This window comes from Rhipicephalus microplus, chromosome 9, assembly GCF_043290135.1.
Source record: "Rhipicephalus microplus isolate Deutch F79 chromosome 9, USDA_Rmic, whole genome shotgun sequence".
NCBI lineage: Eukaryota > Metazoa > Arthropoda > Arachnida > Ixodida > Ixodidae > Rhipicephalus > Rhipicephalus microplus.
The window spans coordinates 4,324,450-4,348,809 of NC_134708.1; the positions used below are offsets into that span (position 1 = coordinate 4,324,450).

Genomic DNA, 24,360 nt, shown 5'->3' on the forward strand with positions numbered 1-24,360 from the left:
ATTTTAGTTGTCATTTCAATTCATTGTTTTTCAAATAGAATCGCAAATCAGGTACAAACCCATGTATCAGCGTGCAAAACAAGAAAGAATGACGACGGAGACAGGTTGTAAAAAGCGCTGGCCACCAAATGTTTATTTAACTCATGATACCAGCTATAGGTGTATACAATGGTAGAATTGTTGTCGTTGGAGTACACTCAGTTGGCTTCCATTTACTGTCTGGGCAGGAAAGGGCAAGGAGTATGACATCTGACAGTGTCCGCGGCATCCGGCGCGCATAGAAAACAATTCAATACAGATAATTTTGCGCATAAATACCTTCGTCTCAAATGGCAAATTTAGATCGCAGGTACATGAATAACCAATGAAAGACACTGCGCAACTGTTCTGAAACGAAACAGCACTTAAAATCACTTATTCAACACTAATTCTTCACACGGGTGTGTTTAAAAACCTAGTCGCATAAACACATGTGGTGACATGGTTTCCATATGTGCACTCTTGTCATTTTTTTTTTTTTGCACTAATATGCGTTTCAGTCTGTCAAGCACCATCAACCAGCCCAGCAACTCACTCTTTTAGAGACACGTAGTTTTTTACAATACAGAAATCACCTTGATCGATTTTTCATGGACCTCGGTCACTGGAAACTCATGAAAAGTCACATCAGGAGTTTTCCCTTGCCTTAATTTGCAGAAAGGCACGCAGCACACCACCATCGTGATGGTTAATTTGCACCAAGAAACCTCGCTTCGCTGGTGTACAAAATGCACCGACCTGCACGCTTCTGTCGCAGCTCGGCACGATCAGACCAAGGAGGAACCAAGGAGGGACCAAGGAGGATATTGGATCAGACGGTGGCAAAAGATCGTCATTATACTTTTAGGTTTATTCAAAAAGAGGATTTTATTCATTTTAATCGTCCAGAGTGTGTGCACGCGTAAACATTGCTGTTTTTCTCCCAGCGTCGAGCGAGCAGACGACAAAAAAAAAAAAAAAAAAGGCGCGGCGACCCATGTTTTGGCCGCCAGCAACCAGTGCGGATGGGGTAAGTTGCAGCGTCACAGGGCGCATAGCGGCAGGCGCCAATACCAGAAAGGGCGTGCTGGCGCTTAGCTTGCTGGGCAGGACAGTAAAATACAGTAGGTCGTGGTACATACATATCAATCCATCCATCCATTCTGTTTGCGCAGGGGGGCTGGCTTTGCCGTGCGACATGGAGGCCGTGCGATAATGGGGTGGTTGCGGTCTTGTTGACGCGTACGAGGTCGTCGCACCGACGACCATGGTGACCTAGGAAACAACGTCGGCCAAAAAGGCTCACAGCGTGAGAGAGAAGCGGCCGCCGTATGGCGAAGGCGGCTCATCAGCCGTTCGCCCCGGCGGTTGCCTGCGCGCCGGTCACTAAAGTGGAAATCAGCGTCTCTTGCAGGTAAGTGGGCGCGGTGCCGCGTCGCACCAATGGGCGTGCCGATGGCTCTGTTTTCCTGGAGTACGGTTCCGCCGAGTGCGCGAGCAGAGATCTCGGGCATGTCCAACAAGTCGACGTGCCTCGATTCTTAGGCGGATGCTGCGCGGCTCGCGGTCGATGGCACGCCGCCATCTCCGTCATTGATCCGAGCTCCACAGATGATTGCTCCCTTGCTGAAGGCAGCGCGCAGGCGCGCCCGTCTCTCTGGTGATAAATAGCCACAGTGTTCTCTGTCTGTGGTTCGCCGAGGATGCGTCTTGACGTGATGCCAGGCGCTGGTGAAAATCTGACGCGCTTTTCGGTTGGATGCGTCTGAACTATCGGCAGCGGACGAGGTCAGCTTTGAATTCAGTGTAGAGATCAACAATTAAGCCGAGGTGTATAGTAATAATAAGTGTTAGAAAAACTAGCCACCCTGTTCACGAGGTGTCTCCTGACGGGAAGAGTACCAGAGTTTTAGAAGAACGCTAACATCATCTTAATACATAAGAAAGGAGATGACAAGGACTTGAAGAATTACAGGCCAATCAGCTTGCTCTCTGTAGTATACAAGTTATTTACAAAGGTAATTGCTAACGGAGTAAAGAAAACATTAGAATTCAATCAACCAAAGGAACAAGCAGGATTTTGAACAGGCTACTCAACAATCGACCACATTCATACTATTAATCAGGTAATAGAGAAATGCTCGGAATATAACCAACCACTATACATAGCTTTCACAGATTACAAGAAGGCGTTTGATTCAGTAGAAATATCGGCCGTCATGCAGACATTGCAAAATCAGGGCTTCGATGAAGTATATATAAGCATCCTGGAAGAAATCTACAGGGGATCAACTGCTACCATCATCATCATCAGCCTAACTACGTCCACTGCAGGACAAAGGCCTCTACCATGTTCCCCCAGTTAACCCGGTCCTGTGCTTGCTGCTGCCAATTTATACCCGCAAACTTCTTAATCTCATCTGTCCACCTAACCTTCTGTCTCCCCCTAACCCGCTTGTATTCTCTGGGAATCCAGTTAGTTACCCTTAATGACCAGCAGTTATCCTGTCTACGCGCTACATGCCCGGCCTATGTCCATTTCCTCTTCTTTGTTTCAACTATGATATCCTTAACCCCCGTTTGTTCCCTAATCCACTCTGCTCTCTTCTTGTCTCTTAAGGTTACACCTACCATTTTTATTTCTATTGCTCGCTGCGTCGTCCTCAATTTAAGCTGAACCCTCTTTGTAAGTCTCCAGGTTTCTGCTCCGTAGCTAAGTACCGGCAAGATACAGCTGTTATATACCTTCCTCTTGAGGGATAGTGGCAATCTACCTGTCATAATTTGAGAGTGCTTGCCGAACGTGCTCCACCCCATTCTTATTCTTCTAGTTACTTCAATCTCGTGGTTCGGCTCCGCGGTTATTACCTGCCCTAAGTAGACATAGTCTTTTACAACGTTCTACGTAACTGCCCTATAAAAATAAAGAAAATGTAATCTGTGGGTGCCATAGACATAGCATGCGAAGTTTCAGAAAATTTTGATCCAGCCAATCACACAGAAATACCGAAAATACATTAGAAGTTTCTTAACGTCACGCGTGGAGATTTTGGTGCGAAATTTAAAAATGAACTTTCGAGCTCGATTTACTCGGCTGATAATGAAGTTGTGATAGTGAAACATACGGCATTACAGTTCTCATAGTGCCATTTGTAAATGTAAACAAAGTTAATGTTCCTCACTAGTGTCCCTTTAAAGCGTAGGCGTACCCACGTAGTGGGGTGGGGCAAATGGGTAGCCGCTTCACGTAGTCACCTAAGAGGGAGAGGGGAGCAGCAGCAAGCACAGGACCGGGTTAACTGGCGGAACATGGGAGATGCCTTTCTTTTGCAGTGGACGTAGTCAGGCTGGTGGTGATGATGAAAATAATATGGCTAGTGAAATTATGCTGCGGGAAGGTGTCATTAATCCAAAGATTTTATCGCCAGATAGCTCCGTGTCCTCCCTAACCTGAGAATGCACACGACACATACATGCATTCGATACAGCGGTGGTCATCCACATGACTGCTGCTCTGTTTGTAGATCATGGGACGCTTTATTCGATGTTCGCAGGCTCGGTTCCTGCCAGCGGCAAGTTACCTTTGCGTCCACTTTTTTCTTTGCAATCACATTAATATTACTAATAAAATCCCATACAATATCCTTGGCATAATTGTGTATTTGTTCTCATTAATAAATTTCCCAAAGTTTTCGCATGTTTACTGTTGTAATAGTTGCAGCATCATTGCTGTGTTTGAACCCTACGGGTGAAATGTGCCCATTTTTGTTTTAGGTACCTATTGTGGCATTTAGAGATAATATGTGTCTTCCTTACATTTTCCTTGTTGCCCGTCATTCTGCCTTAATTATTTGTCAGCGGAGTGCCACCTAGTGCACTCCCACTCCTATGAACATTTGTTACGCCATTCCTGTTGTAGAATCATTACTAAATTAGCTTGCTGCAGCAACTTGGACCAGCATTTCAAATCAGCATTTTAGCATTTGCACAGTTACAAATTATAAATCTTTGTTTAAGCACACAGGAAATGGTTAAGGGAGAAGTATTTACTATCATTATTTTTCAGGCAACTCAAAGACATGGACTTTTTCTCCAAGTCTGATCCTATGTGCGTTCTGTTCATGAGAGAATGTGATAGTGACAATTGGCGTGAGGTAAGTTAACCCAATCTTATTGGATGTCCTGTTTATCTTAGGATGGAGGAGCGCATACAGGACGATGACAAAGAATTGAAAACCGCAGGACAGACGCTGATTCTTTGTCCTCGTCTTGCGTGGGCTGCATCAAGCAAAGATGAACGCATACTATCTAGCTCGAGTTTGCATTGCGTGTTTGTGTGTGCTTTATTCTATTGCTTTCTCTCTTCAGGTGGGACGCACAGAGACAGTAGAAAATTGCCTCAATCCTGATTTTGTGACCAAGTTTCTTGTGGACTACTACTTTGAGGAGCGACAGCAACTTCTATTCAAACTGTAAGACCTGCTCACAGAGAAGTGAATTCGCCTGCTCATGATCATTTCTGTTTGCAGGTATGACATTGATAGCCCCAGTGTGGACCTTCAGAATCATGTAAGTAGGGCATTGAGAACTTGCAGTGCACTATATGTGCTCACATGCATTGCAGGACTTTCTCGGTCAGGCTAGCTGTACTTTGGGAGAGCTCGTTGCCTACCAGGGCACGCAAGTCAAGTTCCAACTGTCGTAAGTGCCATTGTGCAGTGCTTTCTTTTCTTCCCGATGGCTGTTGTAATTCTGCAATGAAATGCACATATTGCAGTAGGAGACAAGAACAGTTTAAGGTAAACATATTTGACAGAAATCTGTCTGGCTGGGTAAAAGTTAAAAAATAAACACACTCTCTAGCCACATGTAGTTTTGAGTTTTTACTTTTAAATAACTGGCCCTACATTTCGATACTCGTTCTTGAGGGGGTGACTGTCTGGCCTAGAGTCTCTCACCACCATTATTCTTGTTGCTGCATTGTTTTCTCTATTAGTTCCGGAGTTTGTGTACATGCTCGGCAGGGTTACTGGTGTCATTTGGATACGTTTAGTGCGGCTACCTTCAGTTTTGATAGCATCGTCGAAGTTGGTGCAACGGTTATGCTTCTCAGTGTTTTGTGCTGCATTGAAGAACAGTTTGCTGTTCTGGCTGCCATTCTGGAGCTCGCCTTCACAAATTGCCACAGATTATGCAGTGTTGAGCTATGTGCTTGGAAGTGTTTTTTCTCCAAGTGCCTTATTCTGAATAGAGGCTTCAAGCAGCAATCTTTTGGTTTTAAAATTTATTTCATGCAATAAAAACTTGCGGTGTACTTGTTTGCCCCCCCAATGAGTGATATGCGGGGCTCAGTTTGAGCATGAAGAATTGTTGGAACCGTGAAGAACACTGACAACAGACTTCTTCACTCATGCTCAAACTGAGCTGTGCCAACTTGCCCAATCTGCAGTACTTGTTGCCACAGAGTGGTTTATTTTCTTGAGCTTAGCTTGTTTCTTCTTCCTCTCTTCACAGGGGACTCCCAGGCAACTGTGGCACCATTTTGTGTGGGTATTTTCTCTTAATTAGCCTTTTTATGGTTACCACGAATGTTCCCTATTCTTGCTCTTTTTTTTTTCAGTGACCGTTGAAGAGGTGCTTGACTGCAAGGTAAAATATCTGTGTGTGAGAAATCAGAAACACTGAAAGCTAAGGATCGTACAGGAAATTAATGCTAAGAAGCATGCACTTTTGAGGAAAGTATAAGTAGAAAATAGCTAGCAATATAAGTGCACTACCCTATTCTGTTATTAAAGAAAAGAAGCAGCTCATTGACCAATGTCAAAACAAAGTGGCATTTCAAGATTCATATAGACGGCGCAAATGTTGTTTCGCTCTTCTTTTGTGTTTGTATGCCTTACTTTGGCTGGCACACTGGCCCCAGTGGTCAGCTATTGACCCAAGAGACTCTGGTTCGATTCAGACTGTGGTGATCGCATTTTTAGTGAAAGTGAAAGGCTAAAGGCCTGTGTACTGTGCGATTTTATTGCACATTAGGGAGCCCCAGGTGATCAAAATAACTATACGGCATCTCTCTTAGCCTGAGTCACTGTGAGACATAAAACCCCACATATCAGTGAGCCAAGCTTTCATGACTTTGCGATGTTTCAGTAAGACATGCATCCCTGATTCACTAGCTCTGGTTCACAAAGATCATGTGTACGTGACCTGTCTTTTATAGATTTTGTGCAGGGTACATTTGTAACTTAACTGCAGTCAGTCCCAGTGTTAGAGACATTCTCCTTTTTGTGTGGCGTACTGTGTGAAATGGGGGTGCTCTCAGTGCGCAATTGTTTTTTTTTTTTCAGCGGGTCATTGACATGCAGTGGTATGCTCAGAAGCTGGACAAGAAAGACTGGTTTGGCAAGTCAGACCCTTTCCTCGAGTTCTACCGCATCAGTGAAGACAACACGTACACGGCGGTGTTCCGTACTGAAGTGGTCAAGAAGAGCTTGAACCCGACATGGCGGCCCTTTGCTATCCAGATGCGTCAGCTGAGCGGAGGTGACGAGGATCGCACCATCCGCGTCGTCTGCTATGACTGGGATTTTGATGGAGGGTAAGTGGCCGCCGCGCCTAGGTAGTCTGAGGTTGAGCCTTCCTCCACGCTGCGTTGCATACCAGCGTGTCTCGCAGCCACGATCTCATTGGAGAGTTCTACACCAACGTGCGCACGCTTGCCGAGGGACCTGGGCCAGCAAACGAGTACGAGGTGAGTGCTGTCATATTTGCCAACATTATAGTATTGGAAAAGGTGTTGGGGTTTCCCAAGAATGCGACATTGCTTGACACTGTCTAGAAAAAAAAAAAAAAGGGGGCTACCTATTGTGACCAAAATGCAAGCTGAAAGAGTATAGATGAAATAAAATTGACCAGTTGTTTGACTGTGCTTGTCACCACCTTCTTTATATAAAAGTGGATATTGAAGGACTTGTTTTTTCTGAGATGGAAGTGGCAGTTTATGATATGGCATGCTACGCCAACAGGCAGAAAAGAGTGTTTCACCCTCGCTGTCATGGCTACTAGGGATGCTGACTGACATTCCTGCGTGTAAATGCACACAATACACCCCACAAAGTAGAGAGGGGTATGCTGTAGCTCAGAGCATCGGACACATTATTTGATGGTTCGGTCCCTTCCACTTTTCTTTCTTCACGTTTGTATTATAATTGCCACAAATAACTTCCCTTATACTTTCCTAAACATGATTGTCTGTTAGTATAGTAGACGCTTGTGACATCTATGTTCGTAGGACTAGGATAACCCTATGATTTCACTGCCAGCATCATCACAGTCGTGCCCGCTGAGAGCTCATTGTGTGCATAGGGAGCGCGCACTATCCGCTTGCATTCCATAAAAGGGAAGGAGTCGTGCATACTTGCTTGTAGATAGCTCACTTAGTGTCTCTCATTGCAGCTCATCAACAAAAAGAAACAGGCTAAGAAAAAGAAGTACAAAAACTCGGGTGTGGTAAGTATCCTATATTGCAAGTACTAGCGCTCTCTTGACTGTGTTGACACTGCTTGTCTGCAGGTGAAGTTGATGTCTTTTGGAATCCGCGAAGAGGCCACATTTCTTGACTACATTCGTGGCGGGTGAGAGACTTATATCTAGCAAGTGTCCTTTGCCTAGAACAATTCGTAATAAAAAGGAGTACCTTGTGATCAGGAGGTTTTATCAGAAGCTTTGAATTTGTGCTTTGCGGTGTTAACACAAGCCACGGTCTAGGTTTGTGCGAATATTCGAGTGTTCAAATAGATATTACAGTATTTGAATTCACTTGAAAATGAATTGAATTTATACTTAACTTTCAAGTAATCAAAATGAACATATAAAACCCATCTCAAACGGAACAATTGGGCGAGTTGGTGTGCTTCCATCTTGAACAAGGACAAACTGTGGCGCTCAAGTTATTTGTTCAAGTTGCGACTCTTGTAAAGGTGGTGTCACTGCATGTAATGAGAGTTATACAGTGAATACATCTTTCCAAGGGAGCTGCTACAAAGCCCCAGTTCAAGGTTAAACGAACATATACTATCCTGACATCAATTGATCAGTTTTTAAGTTTAAAAGCTTGTTATAGCGGCTTATATGCTATGCGTATAGCAGAATTTAAAATGAAACATTTCACAGGTTGTCACTGGCATTTTACCTTAACTCCTATCCTGCTTATTATTCAGCGTTTCTCCCACTTCACTTTGAATGAAATGTAATGAAATTTTCACATGCCTTGTTTCAATTTTAAAAAGTATTGTGCACGTTGGTTGGTTCATGACAAATATGCTAATTTCTTTTTATAATATATGATTCTCACTTTTGAAATTCGATTAGGAATTATTTTACCGAATCACTATCCACTAGACTGCACAAATATTGGAGAATAACGAATCATATAGGATGCTATTAGATTCGCTACTCCAGTTGAATGGCACATAATTGGCATACCGAATATTTTTGTAGTACTTTACAAATAATCGGCACTCGCTGAAAAGACGCAAATCAACTACACATTCTAGCATCGAGTGAGCACTTTCTTTGTTTTAATAATTAGATTACCAAGATGCATGAAGCCTAGTCTTTTACAGGACTATCTGCACTGTACTAATCATCTTTTTACGATCTGGTGCTTCTATTTAACACACTGTTGTTGCCAAAGTGGAAGGATTTTCAATATTCCCACGAAGTTCATCATGTTGATTCACCAAAAATGAATCAATATTTGTGCCTCAGTTTTATTCAAAGGGTTGTGAGAAGGTATCACCTTGAATGCTGAAGTAATTACTGTATTTCAACTTACTGTAGCAAAACATCTCGTAGGTGGTCACTGCTTATACGAGCTTACCTCAGTTTATATAACTGTGTTGTTTTACAGCGAAAGTTGTTATAAGATATAACAACTCGGGTCTCGCACAGCGCCGTAGTTGTCTGCTGCCGCCGGTGTCCGTAACCACATCGCGCAATATTAAAAAAAAAAAACAGTACCAAAGGCACATTGGGGCTCGAACGCGAGTTCGCTGGGTGCCAGCCCAGTATTATACCACTGAGCCACACTGGTTTTTTTTGCTTGGGACTTGTTGGCAAAAATTTGCCTTAGGCAGGCTTGATGTCGGGAAAGACATCGTGTTAATACGACTTCTAAAGCGTAAAAATAGCGAAAAAACAACCAGTCGCACAATGCGAATAGCGTAACGAGTGGGTCGTCCCATGCTCTAACCCATTGCAAAAGCTTGTTTTTGTTCAGATATTAACTGTAGCGCATACCCACTTCAGGCATCAATTCCTCATCGCCATCAGCCACTGCATGAGCAATCATCACAGAATTCCTGGCAATAGTTTAGCGGATACCACGCTTCTCAGAAGAACTACAAAAAATATCATAGCGAATACCGCCCTATTACCCTAAAATTTTTATTATTAATGCCATAGTGGGTACCCAGCAAGTGTGCTTGCAGCAGTTACCCAATGAGTGTTTAGAAAAGTCTCTGAAAGGCCACTATTCTAGCTTTCGCTGTGACTGTGCTGCGCCTTCTGCGCAGGCCTGGCATTTTTTTCTCAGTTAAAGTTAATTGTAATGCTCTTTTGTTAATGTCTGTGACTATTTATTTCAATTAAAATGTTGCACAATTCTAGAAATGTGTAAAAAAGTTATTTCTATACTATTCAAAAACTATTCAGTTTGTATTCCGATTCATTGTCATTGCTATTTGATTTGGGTTTGATTCAGTTATTTTTATTATGCGTACACCCCTATTAATCACTTTGAGCCTAAAATTCGCACAAGCCTAGCACAGTCAGAAAAAAAAAAAGGAAATACAACGTAGCAGCTAGAACGTGTGCATTAATTAGTGCACGTGCTGTTCTAGAGTTTGCGATATTCTGATCTCTATTGGCATTAATCTTATTAGTTCAGTGCATTCTCTACTTCTCATTTCTTAAGCAATCCTGTATTTAATGTCTGTGCCTGAAGGCCTAATAACGTACTTGCTGTAGGGGCTTTCTTTTAAGATGCCTCATTGAGTGCTGTGTAAAAATTTAACTCTCTCCTATGTTTTAGATTTACTTCGACATATTTTTTAACCTTCAGGAAGCTCTGAATACTTCAAATGAAAACAGGTTTGCCCTCTAAAGCAGCAACTTGTTCAGTCTCTGCAGCACCGTACAGAGCGTTCAGGTTTATGTGCTGCTACTAAGAATGTTTGCAGCTATCACTATTGTGTGCTAATTCAAATGGGATACTGCAGTGTGCCAAATCTGCGCTAGTGGTCTGCTTAACTCGGTGCTCTTTTGTAATTCCTTGTGGTTGCAGCCCAAGTTTCATGGCTAGGCAGGGAACAGTTATCACAAGTCACCAGTAATGTAAGGGTGTGGCCATCATAGTTATGAACATTAGCATGACCTTATAGGGGTATTACAAGCCTTGATTGCACTAACTAGAAAGTAGAATCTAATGTGAGGCACCTATCAACAGCTTTACTGGTGCATGGCTTGATCTTCTTTTCAGTGCACCTTGCAGTCACACAATGTCGCCCCCTGCAGGCCAGTGCAGGTGTGAATCATGGTCGTATTTTCCCACTCACGAATGTTCGTGTCGCCATAGCCTCCTGTATATTTACGCAACCTGCCTCGTTGCTCCAAGGTGCATGGGAGTCGGTGGCGCCGGTGCAGTGATGCCCCTCAAGCAGCTGCAGCATGGACACCTTAGGCTTTATGCTGCCACCAAATGGTTGCTTTTGCATGCGACTCTATGAGCACTGGCGACATGTGCTGAAGGTCACATTGGCCTAAAGGAGTACTGGCACGCACCCCAAACAGGACATCCACGGTGTGCCCTGTCAACGCTTTTAAAGTTTTCATCACCCGCTGCAGTGGACAACACAGTTCACTGGATTTGCGAGATTTGCATGCAGCTTAATTTATTGCACAGTCTCTGGACAACAATTCACTCATCATTTATGTGAACCACTTGCGAACTCGCAGCTGCTGCTAATGACATGAGAGTTGTACTGACATGTCACGGCAAAGCCACCTTCGCAATACCAAAATTGTCGTTTGAAGGGAGGGGTATTAAAAGTATATTCAGTGCATTCTAAAGCACTATGACACCTTTTTTAAGGTTCTTGACATAGGTGTCTTTATTTGGAGCAACAACCTGAAAATATTTAACATTTGTGTCAGTGCTCCTTAGGCCTGAGGCTTCATTCACACCGGTGACTGATAGAAGCTCCTGGCTGGCGACTGGGCAGCTAGTCATAGCGTCACATGGGTAAATTGCCAATTGCCTTTTGTCACACAAACAGTCACTAATGTTTCCCTCTGTTTCACTTCTCTGGACACATAAAATAACATTAAAGGTATTCCAACTTCGTGCTGTTGTATCATTTATGTTGTTAAGCAGCTTTGCAGCTCTATTTGTGTAGCTAGTGAATTGGTCAGTGAGTGAGTTCATCAACTTTATGACCAAAGTGACATTTGAGACTCGTCGGTCGCACAAGCCCTGTCGGTCACTGGTGTGGACACGCCCCAGCTATGGTCACTGTGTCAGAGACAAGCATGTTGAGAGTGCCCCTCCATCCTGCTCCTTAGTTTCGGCACCACTGGGTAGGCATAGTAAAGATACAGGAGGGTCGTTTTGTAGGCTAGGAGCCACAGTGAGTGTGAGAAATATGGGCGCAACCTTTCTCATTGGGCAGCCTGCAGATGCACTTCACTGTGGCTGTGGATTTCACTGCATCGAATGGGGACCCCCGAGATCCTGCTTCTCTGCACTTCTTGGACCCATCACAGCCAAATGCGTATATGATGGCCATACAGGCAGTTGGTGAAGTGATTCAGGATTATGACTATGACAAGATGTTCCCTGCACTGGGCTTTGGTGCAAGGCTGCCACCTGACGGAACTGTGTCGCACGAGTTCTTCCTAAATGGTCACCCGACAGACCCGTACTGTGTGGGCATCGAGGGTGTCCTGGAGGCCTACCGGAGGACCCTGCGGTCTGTGCAGCTGTACGGGCCCACGAACTTTGCACCGGTCATCAACCATGTGGCAAAGTGAGGCCCTGCTATGCAGCAACTTTGGTTGTATTGCTGTTGCACACACATGAACATTGCATATTGCCCGCTTGCAGCCATGTCATTTCTGTGGTAGTCTCCTTGTAAAAAGCAGAAAGCAAGCTTGTTGTCACATTCCACGCGAGGTGAATGAAAAAAGGGAATTTTGATGGCTTGTTTCTTTGTTTGACACAACTTTAAATGAAAACCAGCATATATTGGAGCCAAGGAAGAGATGGGGGGCATTAATTGAGCTGTTTTAAGTGTCATCTCATTCTCTCTATGGGCAGGATGACGACTGCTGCATTTATGAATGCCGACGGTATGGACACCCACTTTATGAATTTTAAAGAGATACTGAACGAAAATTGGAAAAACTAATGAAACTTGTAAATTTTACTCTAAATGTGTGACTGTTCCAATAAACAGAGTTAATTTCGGGTATTTTTTAGCATTTGGCTGTATTTTTAATGGATTGTCGGCGAGCAGCGACTGAGTGCAAACGCGAGCTGTGACGTCACAATCGCTGAGGCGCATGCAAGACGCCATATTCCTGTCCTCTTCCTTTTCTCTGCCTCTCCTTTCATCCCACTCTCCCTCTTCCACAAATGGATTGATGCTGTACCCCAGGCGCCAGTAGCATTGTTCGCTACCAGTGCTGTTCATACTGATTATGGGAACCGAAGGGGGAGATGAGCGTGTTGAGGTCGTGTCGACGGATGAGCATGTAGATGGCTGGCATTTTTGGCCTGCTCACTTCAAAAGCTAGACGCGGCAGTTTGTGAAAAACATATTAAATTCATTTTTTTCCCTGTAGTTTCTGCCTAAAATGAACGTTGCCTGTTTTGATTTCAGGACCCAATCTTTCGATTTGGTTAAAAATCTTGGTGGCAGAAATTTTGTTCAGTATTTCTTCAAGGTGTAGGAGAGGACAACTGCCGCCACATTGGTAGAATTGGACATATCGTCCATGGGCTGCATGTTCGGTTCCTGCTGGTTTCTTTTGAGAGAACCCTGTGCACGTCTGTATGTGTAATGTTTTTTTTTTTTAGCATAAACAAAGTACTTCAAGTTCAGTAGTTGACTTCGCTATAACGTCACTAATTTATTGTGCTAAAAATTCACATCTTATGTTTCCTTCACGTAAGAAAAAAGCCATTGAAGATGGACTCGTAATGAGCATCATTCATGCGTATTGTTGACAGCCAAGCATTGCGTATTTGTCACTACTGAGCAGGTTTGCGAGGACGTACCGTGACGGAACAAGTTACTTCGTGCTGCTCATCATCACGGACGGGGTCATCAGCGACATGCCACAGACTCTTGAGGCCATTGTGCAGGCCTCCACCCTTCCAATGTCCATCATCATTGTGGGTGTAGGCAATGCAGACTTCTCAGGTGAGCCTATAGCTACATGCACACATTCTGTAGTGCACTTTCGTGCAAAGTTTGTCATAGGTAAATGCAGCAGGTTATAACAGTGATCTTGCTTATGGCCATACTTTTATTTTATATCTCTGTCAAAGATAGTGGTTGCAGCGAAAGTTCGAACCAATGCTCATCAATCACGTGACCTTTGAAATTTCCCATAACCCCACATATTGAAATCCAAACGTGCCAGTGGCCGAAATAGTGGAGGTGTGCTGAGTGTGCCACCACCTGTGTGCAAAAGGCAAATTAATAAATGGCATTCATGGTGTATTTTTCATTGCAAAAAATTGCATACTTCACGTTTCAAGCAGTATTTTAATCTTTGTAGTTTGCTTTCTGCAAATGACATCGTGGCCACAGAACTTCTCCACTTTTCTTGAAAGTATATAGGCTAAATCCTGCTGCGGTTACCTGTCAAATGACAGTTCATTGTTATCGCTTCAAGGTGGCATGCAGGTTTGCTATCCTCCTCAATTATGTTCTTGGGCGTGTCTAAGCTTTAAAATAGAGCTTTGCTACTGGTATGATTGAAGAACTCTAGTTCAAACCATGTTTGCATGCTCTGCAGACACTCTAGTGAATCAATACTCATTTCACAGTAAAAACAGAAAGTAACAGTTTCGCCACAAGGGCTAAGCAATAAATTGGAATGTCACCCGAAGAGCGACTAGCAACTTCATACTTGCAGTACACCACTCAGGCACAAGAAAGGGCGCTCAAAAAGATTGCATAGATATATATACACAGGAAAAGCCTGAACTAGCAACTGACCAGTTTTTACATCTTTGTGTTTGAGCAACATGTTGCATGTGTCGACAATGAAGAACCCGATGCACTTATATATTTCTTTTTCTTTTAAACTTTGGCACGTGGAGAGACCCTTTGTCGCACCGTACATGCGAGCTCATTACACCAGCGCTCATGCATGTGGCGTGGTTGAGTTGTCGATCGAGGAGGGGTTGCTAGATTTAATCCCCGGTTGGCAGCTTGGGAATTTTTTTCTTATTTCTATTTGTGCCTTTTATGTATGTCTATATATTCTGAACATGTGGGTGACAGTGAAAATTCACTGTCCATATCAGTGCCAGACTTCACAGTCGCCTGTGTGGTATCATTGCAGCCATGGAGGTACTGGACGGGGACGTGGTGCGAGTTAGCTCGCGGGGTCGTGCGGCCGAGCGGGACATTGTGCAGTTTGTGCCCTTCCGCAAGTTCCTCCTGGGCGGGCCCTGGCAGAGTAACCAGATGCGGCTCGCTAAGGAGGTGCTGGCCGAGATCCCCGACCAGGTCACCAGCTACATGCTCAAGAACCACGTCAAGCCCGGGCTGGGCTCCCAAGGTGGCACGTCCTGAGTGCCAAAAGCTGCACACGGTAGACAAGTAGCCAGCACAGTCTTTCACGTAGAAGCTGTCAAAATGCTAGAGCAGAGGCCCCCTCCCGTTCACTAGGCTGGCTGCTCTGGGTCACGGGACTGGTCTCGTTGCGACTGCACACACAATACACATTGCTGTCGCTTGTGTGGAGGCACAGGTACGCAATGCTCTCCTGCAAGGCCATCTGGACCACTGCCAGACAAGCAGAAGCTTTTGCAGGCACTTGTGGTTGCCCACGCTGCTATGTATTGGGGAGGGATAATGCGTGAGAAAACAAGGCTGTCGACTCAGTGCTCCATGCATTAACCTTGCTCGTGAGGGGAAACCTGCATGCAAGACCTGAAATTCTACTGCAGTCGCATAAAGTGCATATGCAAGCATTACGACAAATTCATTGTTTTCGATAACAAGAGCGCGTCTCTGCCCTTTGGCAGCAGTCCAAAAGTCTTGGAAGGGTGTGCAGCTTTGGCCAGTGTTTCCATGACTTGGCCGTCATCAAAGCTCAATCTCGCATTTTTGTGCCTTTGCCTTCAGTCACAAGCAACTAGCGACAAGCTGTGTTGACTATGCTCAGTTGGTTAGACAAAGGGAATAGAGGCGTGCCACTCCTGTAGACAGCAGGCTGTACATGTGCAGTCTACCCCAGTGACAGAGAGATCCATTAGACTAGGAGGCAGAAACAGGTTCTACATCGTGCCAACATTAGACTCATCAGATATGTAAAATCATGGTAGAGACTACGTTCTCACTGTATATATGGTTTATGCGTATCATTGGATCATTAGTCACAGTTTAGCACAGCCCCTCCATACAGATGAGCAGAATCCGTTATACGATGAAAACGTGACTGATTTTCAGGGGCATTTTCCCTTAGCCGTTCGCTGCGTGTCATTCTCTTGTGTGTTCCATTCTATCATAGGATACATATACATTCAAGATTGTTCGCAGAATATACACCCGAAGGAAAGCTTATCTGTTGTCTGAAACGTGGCACCACTACTTCTTCATGGCAGTTGCCCTGCAAGCTGAGCTGACCGCGGCAGTAAATGGGAGATGGTTGGTCATTGAGACAACCTTTTGAACATGTTCAGTGAATGCTGAATTTAGAACTAAGTTTCAAAGTTGGCTAGAATTTGCTTGCTCTTCCCTCGACAAATTATGTCGTAAGCTCAATTTTCACTGCTTCACAAGCACACAGACATTCGTTGATATGAGCATTGTCAGCTGCATAGTTGCCACAGGGTGCCTGCGGCGTGCTTTGTAGTGCTAGGATTGCACACAATATAGCATCAAACCAGTGCTCTTTGATCTTACTGAAAGTGAGCCACATGTTGAAAGAAAAAGAACAAAAAAAGAATGCTCAAATTCATGATGTGCACTGGCATACAGACAGCCTCTTGCTGTTATGACATCTTCCCTGGTACAGTTTTCAATGAATTTGCTGGGACACGGAGCGCTTAAAGGTATGTGGCCAGTCTCAGCAATGCCGCCCGTATTTATGGATTCTAAAAATTTTCATGAAGGTAATAAACTCAGATACTGAGGTCATTCAATGATTTCTTGGAAAAGTATTACTGGGCCCCTTTAAAGAGACACTGAACAGAAAACTGGGAAAACTGACAAGAGCATGGAAATTCTACTCGGAAGACCCAACAGTTCCGATAAACAGAGTATTATTTCACATGCTATTTTGAACAGTTGGCGACAGCTGCACGGAAGCATGAGCCACAATGTTGCATTCACTGAGACATCCTTTATTTCATTCCACTCTCCACAATCGTGCTAATGCTTCAGCCCAGCCGGGAGCATTGTTTGCTGCCGGTGCCATTTGTGGTGGGAGCCGAGCGACGTCGGTTTCCGTGTTTACTAGTGAATGTAATGTCGCTAAACATCGCCATCTCTAGTTCACAGCATGGCCACCAGATGCGGCAGTTCGTAAAAAATGCATTAAACTCGTTGTTTCACTCTTGTTTTTGTCTATCAGTTTCAGCACCCACTCTTTCAGTTGAAAATTCTGGTGCCAAAAATTTGTTCAGTATCCCTTTAAAGGGTTGCGAACCATTGTTTTTCAAAGTTTGACAGAATTCACAGAAATTCATAACTGGCAAGGTTTCTGGAACGGGCACACTATTTGCGTTCTGCACCTGCCCCTCAATGTCAACCACTATTCTAAAGGAGCGGTGTGGTGTCTCACCTATGCATTGTGCCTAACAAGTTGTCAGCAGATGGCTGTGCGTTTTCAGTGTGCAGTTCTTATAAAAATGTGCATTTTCAACTAGCGGTACAGCCATTCAACTGTGATGGCTAGTGTACACAATGTGAGGATGTACAAAGATCCAGACGTCCTGCCCGCTTCATGTTAACTATTGGCCAGTGGCAGCTTTCTGCAGGCGTATACATATTGTTGTAGGGAGATCGGCCAACTTGGTGCTTCGCTTCTGAACCTATTATGTTAAAAAATTCTGCAGCTTAGAAGCTCCATGATCTCTGTGCAGAGCAAGTTTTCTCATTAAGCTCATTTAGTGAAGCTATAATGTAATGTAACTGGATCTCTCCAGCAGCTCGATGAAGGTCCATCTCCAAAGTGGTGTTTGTGATGCAACCCGCCTTATTGGTAAGCTAATGCAGGTACTGTTTGCACCCAAATTCTTCAATCGTACAAGTTGCGAGAAATGAATCTGGGGCATGCCCATGGACGAATTTGCGGTGAACAGCTAACAGATGCGCCAACTGGAGGGAACGATAGAAAACACAATGCATCACAAGGATTGCAGCCTGTCACTGCAAGTTGCCCCAGTTAGGATTGGGAGAAGTGTTCTTTCAAAAAAGCAAACGAGTTCTGTGACCACAGTGTCATTTTCAAAGTGCAAGCTGAAAGCACTCTGCTTGCTTCACCAATGTGGCATAGTTTGGGGTCTTTGAACGCAGTTGGCACCACAATCGGCAGACCTCTCCAATTTTGCCCCCAACTGAGGTGCAGTACCTTCTACATTGTGGACTATCCACTTGAGCCTCTACTGATTTGCTAGAGCTCGGCTAGCAGTGCACCCGTTTCTGGTCATTTTAACGGTGTCGACACAAATGAGAGGGACGGAATGCGTTTCACCACAATGAATGCCGACCCCGCCTGATGCACATGGAAGGTCAATACGCATTCACTCCATTGTTCTTAAACATTAGAACATGTTCATACGCAAGTTCAGGCTTGTCAAGTTTGCTGTTACTGTACATTTTGTTCACTTTCCCTTTATGCGGGGAATGGGCGGGCAGGTTCGGTGTGTCGACGTGGTCGCGAGAGCCTTGACGTCACGGCTCACCACTTTTTTGAGTAGCGGAATGCACTCTGCTGAAGTGGATACATCGAGAGTACGTAGCTCCCCTGGATTTTGATACATAGAACTTGTGGGTAGTTGTGCAACTAGTACGATTGAAAACGTTTGGTTTGCACAAGCTGGGTGTGTGCCAAGCCCCTTTAGTTTGGCTTGTTAGGTGTACATCCGTAACCATAGTCGCAGCCACTGCACTGGGGCAGACACAGGTCTTTTCGTTCATATGCAAAGGCTAGCTCTCTCCTCCCCGCCTGGCAAAGCCATCACGTGTGATATTTTTGTGTCGGCTGCATGCAGTGGGGCACTTACAAACAACGAACAAAACTCCCACATGGAAGCTCTTTGCTCAGAGGCCGCCCTGTGCGGTTGTTGCCGGAAGGAATGCCCTCGATTTGACCTGCCTGTGGTGGGTCTGTGTTGTTGTTGTTGGCCTTGTGTTCCTCCATGCTGTTTTAACGTATGGGGCTTTATACTGACTATGTTGAAAGCTTCGCTGTTATTTTTCTATTGTGCGGCTGAATCCACCAAGGGCACTGAATGGGAAATAAAAACTCAAATGTTTTTGTTGTTTGGCAAAACTTGTCTTGTTTATTTGTCACTACTGGTGTGTGGAGTGGCATGTGTTGTTTTTAAAACAACACATGCCCTCGCAGTAGAGCTACGGGCTGCTGCAATGAAGCTGGGTGAAGATGCCTTGCCATTGTATCACGGCAAAAACACAGGGATGTTAAGTGCATAGAAACACGATACTGCCATCATACAAGACTGTGTGAGATTGTTATTGCTATAAAGTACTTTGATGCAACAGTGGTTATGTTGCTTGAATGCTGACCTGCAATGTAATGGCCACATCTTTTGGCGAAACCGAAAATGATTGTACTTGAATTTAGGAGCACGTTAAAGAATTCTCAGGTGGTCAAAATTTCCAGAGCACTCTATTACGGTATCACAGCATCAAGTATAGAGGCTGCTTCAAGTTTGCAGTTTTTTCATTCTTTTAGCAACCTCTACTGCACCCCTTTCAATCCAAATTACCTCCGTTGTAAAGCTAGATTTTCAATTTTTTTTTTCATGGTTGCAACCACACATCACAGTGCCGTTCTTGGACAGTCTGCGAGGTGTAAACACCGAACACAAGAGAACACAAAACAGACCATCTCTCTCATGTTGTGATAATGTACAATACACTGTTGCTAAGCCAACAAACAACTTCGTTGATCATTCTGAAACCAACAACACTTGCATCAGATCACTGTGCATTCACTGCACAATCCGTACGATTTAATGCTGTTTCATTCCACTTATAAATGGAGTTGGCATTATGTCTTAGTAGATGTGTAGTGCTTTTCTTGCCTGCTTTCTTTCTTATACTCAATTGGAGGCATGAATTTTATTTTAAAAATTTTCATCGGTTATTACTTCTTCATTTAGTATAGACATAGGTTACGGTATAAACATATAGGCAAACTAGAAAGCTTGTGGCACATGCAGCTGGTCTGTCTCAAAGATGATCTCGTGTCATTAATATTAATAGCCTGTTTGCGACATGTACACACATGATGGCTTGGGTGGCATCAAGAGATGCACGACAAGTGATCTGTTTTATAACGACATTACTGGTACGATATTTGGCCTCTGAGCATGAATAATGCAAAAATAGCATGTGATTTGCTGACAGCACTAACGTGACATAACAAAGTGTGCATTTCGCTATGTTGGTGCTCCGACATGACTGCTTCCGCAACGTCAAAGCGAGCCATCTACAATCATTGTGCTTATAACTTCCAAGTGGTGAAGGTTCACAACAACCAGGTTTTCTTAACAAGCCAGCCTCAGATGACAAGTGAACTGCAGTGCTCATGTCGCTGCTGACAGAGAAACAATGAAAAGGCAGCCTGTGCATTTTGTGTTGCCGTTTGTTTCTTGTCTTATGTGTCCAGGTTAAACAGCTGAGTTCATAAATAACTTTTGCAAGTTCTGTCATCTCAAGGAGGAACCCTGTGAATTAAATGAATCATGGAGGGTGGTTGCATGCACCGTGCTTTCACCAAAAGCCCGGTACTGTTTAGAAAACCAGTGTGTTTTATCGCTGTGTCTAAAGGTACGTGGGATGTACTAGAATACTAAAAGCTGAAGGTACATCAGACATATGTGAAACCGGGAGTCTAAAGATACGTCGGGTGTACGCGAATCCTAAAAGCTGAAAGTACTGTACACCAGACGCACCCGGAACCGCGAGCCTTAAGATACATTGGCCGTCGTGATGTAGTGGGACGCATCAGTCATAGGGTGGGTCGAGGCTACCACGTACCAGCTTGCAAAAAACCGACAAGGAACAAGCCGGGTGAGCACTGCCGATAACATAATAAACGGCATCGCGGTCGGTAGTGCCAGTGGTAGACTTCTGTTAGTTGCCGGTGTGAATGCTTCCTTAAAGGACTACTGACAGGAAACTGAAAGCGTGATAACTTGTCTATTTGTCTAGGCCTTAACATCACTGATGTTGAATAGCATGTCATGTCACCTCCCCACCGCACGCAAAACGTGTCTTCAGTTTTCATGCAAACGACGAACCGCCATCTGCATCACAAGTTTGTGCTAGTCGCCACGATCCCCTTTTGAACAGAAAGAAGGGGCAAACTCTCATGGAAGTTTTCCTCGGCAGTGCTTTTTTTTTGGGGGGGGGGGGGGGGGGTCACGCCTAGTTGCATCTCTGATAGGGGATCATAGCAGCATCTAGGGCCTTTGCTGCAAAAAAGTGTCTGTGCAGTGCTCATGTGAATGTGGTTTCTTATGTCCATGTAGGCAGTTGAGTTTGCATGGAAACCATTCTGGGCATAAAGTTGTTTCTACTAGATTCTTGGTGCCGCGTCACTCGATACTCTTTGAAACCGCAACCGCCTAACAAAACCAAACCAGCGCGCGTGAGTACGCTTTTTCTTGTTTTTTTAATCAAGTGCTCTAACCAAGCTTGAGTAGGCGAGAAAGTAGAACGTCCGACGTATCCCCCTGATCTGCGCTTCCGGGGGTGCACGAGGTCAATCGTGCGAACAAACGCCGGACCGGCGGGTCGAATTCGGAGTGCAAGTTCGCGAAAAAGCGCGACGTCCGACGTAGCTTTAGGCTCCCGGTTTCGGTTACGCCCGACGCACGTACCTATAGACACAGCGGTATTTTATGTACACTTAGTAGTCGCATGGCAGGCGCTCATGTATCCTTGGGCCCGGCCTGACCAAAGAAGTCATGGTCCACGACATGGTGCACACACTGCAATATCACGTTGCGTTCGCGTCGCATTTCTGAAGCCAGCAGTCGCTGCAAGAGCGTCAGCTTTCGCCGGTGAGGCCAACCTGCGCTACCCGCAGCCAGCGACGTCGCCTTAGGTCGCACTGCTGGCTTCACTTTGGCTGGTAAGGCTTTGCTCGGAGCAGGTGGCGGCGCCTCTTCTGACGCTTCCTGCTTATTTGTTTGAACTTGTCTGCTTGAATCCTCGACCGCTGTTTCGTCATCGTCGCTTCCGTAGCACGCCATGAGAGAAGCCAGGACGCCGCTGACCGAGGACTCTGGGGGCTTCGCACCATTCGCGTTGGGCTGCTCGCCGTCAGAATCGGTAATCTGGTCCGGCTCGTCTTCACATGGCGCGGCCTTTTCTTCCTCGATAGGCGAAGGTTCCGGCTGAGCTGCACGTTGTGGTTGCCAAGGAGGCTGATGAACGCGATTGACCGGCGACGCACGTCGGTGTGCGCGCTGCCGGCGCTTGTTGTGACGCTTGCGACGGCGGCCGCCGCGCACATCTTCGTTGATGACTTCACGACGCGCCTGGCGCTCCACCTCAGCCGCCTTCTTGGCCTCGATGTTCTGCAGGGTCGGATAGCGTAGCCTGCGTTGGCGACGCCACTCTTCCACATCTTCGTCGGCGCCGACAGCTGCGGTGCGTCGAATGAATGGGCTATTGTGCTGCAACTTCTGGTGCAGCGCTACGACCGCTGGGCTGGCCTCGAAGCCGCAGTCGTCTCTCGGACACACAACGTGCTCCGCACGGTGGGCGGATAGATCAGCCTGGCTCGCAAACCCTTGATCACAGCTGTCGCAGCCGAAGTCCCACGCCGGTAAGCGACGCTTGGGTACACGTTGACCACTCGCGCCAGGGCCACGCTGTTGCTCAGATGTTTCCCTCGCGAAGCCGTCGTCGCGGATAACGCAAGGGCCCGGCGGTGCATCTTTCCCCAAAGCGGATGACGGACGGAATGGGTTGTCCAGCACGAATTTCTCAACCGCAGCCATTGCAGGATGAACACCTAACTTGAACCAAAACACGTGCACGCATAACGCACGTGCCGCCGCAGGTTTCTAAGGTTCCAATAATCGCTACAGGGGGCGAAAAAATCAATAGCGGCGCGTCCCGCCCGGAAGCAAAGTCAGTAGATCTACGCAACGCCTCCTCTAGGAAGATGCCTGCCGCATGAGAAAAAAAAACAGCTGCCACACTGTTTCTCTCCTTCATTTAAAAATGGTCTTGGTCGCTAGCGTCACCTGTGGCGGACGGTGCAACAACGCAAGACTTTGCATAGCCTCTGAAACGGTAGTGCACAGTTGCAGGTCTCGAACAACTCTCGATTGACGCGCCCCTATGGGCCGCAGATGAAAAACGCTAAGCTGGAACCGTCCGCTGCCGTGATAATAGTCTCGGTCGCGAGCGCCACTGCGCGGCCCTTGCTCAAAACTGAAGGCAGGCCAACTCCGCTGGGAGCGCGAGCCATTCCCCAGGCATTGTATAGAGGAGGCGTTGATCTACGCTTATTTCTTCCTCTTGCGCTTCATCCATGCCTATATTTATTCAGTGCCAGACATAGACGTAAGAGTTCTATTGTTACATCATAGCCTCCTAGATTTCCCTTTCGTGGCGCCACTTGATCCTACTACCAACGCCTACTAGTTTTTTGTGCCTGCCGAATGAGCGCGAAACACCGGTCATCTATGGCGGCGCTGCCTACGTATGAACACTGTCGAAATTTGGGCTTGTTGGTGCATTGTGACGACGCTCTGTGCTTAGCGCCTGTGCCGTGTGTCCTCGTCTTGTGTCCCCGTTTCTTTGCGCTATTTTCTTTCGTGCCTATGTATGAGTGTCTTTGTACTCGGCCTTTGAGATTGGTAGTTTTAGCGTTTGCCACTAAATTCAAAGGATGCCTTGTATTTAAAAAGTTGCTTGTTGAATGACAGCGTCACTTAAATAAGGTTAATTATAATTGCGTTTACGCCTTTATTCGTACTTTGCAGTGAAGGGTTTAATTTTCACTTGTGCCTTGACTTTAAGCACCAATCAGATAACCTCCTTCTAGTAAATTCTATCCGCTTAAAGTATATATTTTGCCCTCCCTGTCCCTAAACCCCAGCGCTTTGAAAAACTCTGCGCCATCATCCTGAACTATAAGGGGAAGCCCATTACAGAACATTATCACGAGTTCGGCAGTTTCCTCCTCCTCTCCACACGCACTGCATACCGTGTCTACGGTCTACCCCTTCGTATTTGGCCCGGTATGTCTTGGTTCGCAATACTCCTGTCCTGGCCTCAAACAGTAGAGAACTACCCCGAGTATTATCATAGACCCTTTCCTTAGCAATTTCCTGCTTAAAAGTTCGATAGATCTCTAGTGCGGACTTCTTAATCATGCCAATTCTCCACATGTTAGTCTCCGTTTCCTTCACTTTCTTCTTAACCGCTAGTTCTTTTTGGTTTGGCCCCCTGCTGTTTTCCAAGTATTTACCAGTCAATTTACTGGTTTGCTTCATCCATTTTGTATCGACATTCTTCATGTACAAGTAGCTGAATACCTTCCTAGCCCAACGCTCCTCCCCCGTTTCTCTCAATCGCTTCTCAAATTTTATCTTGCTGCTAGCTTCCCTGCCCTCAAATGATGTCCATCCCATATCACCTTGTATTATTCTACTATTCGACTGCAGCGCCGCCGCTGCGGGCAACACGGAAGGGATTAGGCAGCGAGGCGCGGTCACGCCACTCAACACATTTAGTACACAGGTAGGAGAGGGTACCAGTACCACAGAATACCTACCATAGATGGCATGCCCAGCCGACGCAGGGCGTAAAAAAATGTGGCGAAAAT

General features: G+C 45.5%; 2 protein-coding genes across 5 annotated transcripts; one reads left to right on the plus strand and one right to left on the minus strand.

The window, feature by feature from the left end:
• The first annotated feature begins 1,204 nt into the window (after positions 1 to 1,204).
• Positions 1,205 to 15,299, plus strand: LOC119163351 (copine-8-like). Of its 4 annotated transcripts, none has more exons than XM_075873016.1 (15): positions 1,205 to 1,432; positions 4,085 to 4,172; positions 4,387 to 4,490; positions 4,548 to 4,587; positions 4,643 to 4,719; positions 5,533 to 5,564; positions 5,639 to 5,667; positions 6,366 to 6,616; positions 6,682 to 6,769; positions 7,474 to 7,527; positions 7,591 to 7,652; positions 10,559 to 10,603; positions 11,748 to 12,104; positions 13,342 to 13,502; positions 14,656 to 15,299. In XM_075873016.1, exons 1-15 carry the CDS (start codon positions 1,350 to 1,352, stop codon positions 14,886 to 14,888), a joined length of 1,704 nt encoding a protein of 567 aa, XP_075729131.1. In that variant the 5' UTR covers positions 1,205 to 1,349; the 3' UTR covers positions 14,889 to 15,299. The 4 variants fall into 4 exon arrangements, with proteins under 4 accessions (XP_075729131.1, XP_075729132.1, XP_037271226.2 ...); XM_075873017.1 differs by having other exon boundaries at positions 6,694 to 6,769; XM_037415329.2 differs by lacking the exon at positions 10,559 to 10,603.
• A 5,620-nt stretch (positions 15,300 to 20,919) lies between these two features.
• Positions 20,920 to 22,654, minus strand: Nufip (nuclear FMR1 interacting protein 1). The gene has a single exon (XM_037415330.2). The coding sequence runs from the start codon at positions 22,520 to 22,522 to the stop codon at positions 21,446 to 21,448; it is 1,077 nt and encodes a 358-aa protein (XP_037271227.2). The 5' UTR covers positions 22,523 to 22,654; the 3' UTR covers positions 20,920 to 21,445.
• Positions 22,655 to 24,360: the final 1,706 nt, after the last annotated feature.

Bases quoted from the DNA above. Each gene is read 5' to 3' on its own strand.
- Nufip (XM_037415330.2), bottom strand. From the start codon at position 22,522: ATGGCTGCGGTTGAGAAATTCGTGCTGGACAACCCATTCCGTCCGTCA.
- LOC119163351 (XM_075873016.1), top strand. From the start codon at position 1,350: ATGGCGAAGGCGGCTCATCAGCCGTTCGCCCCGGCGGTTGCCTGCGCG. The intron at 4,173-4,386 runs GTAAGTTAACCC...TTCTCTCTTCAG, and splicing joins ATAGTGACAATTGGCGTGAG to GTGGGACGCACAGAGACAGT. The intron at 5,668-6,365 runs GTAAAATATCTG...TTTTTTTTTCAG, and splicing joins AAGAGGTGCTTGACTGCAAG to CGGGTCATTGACATGCAGTG.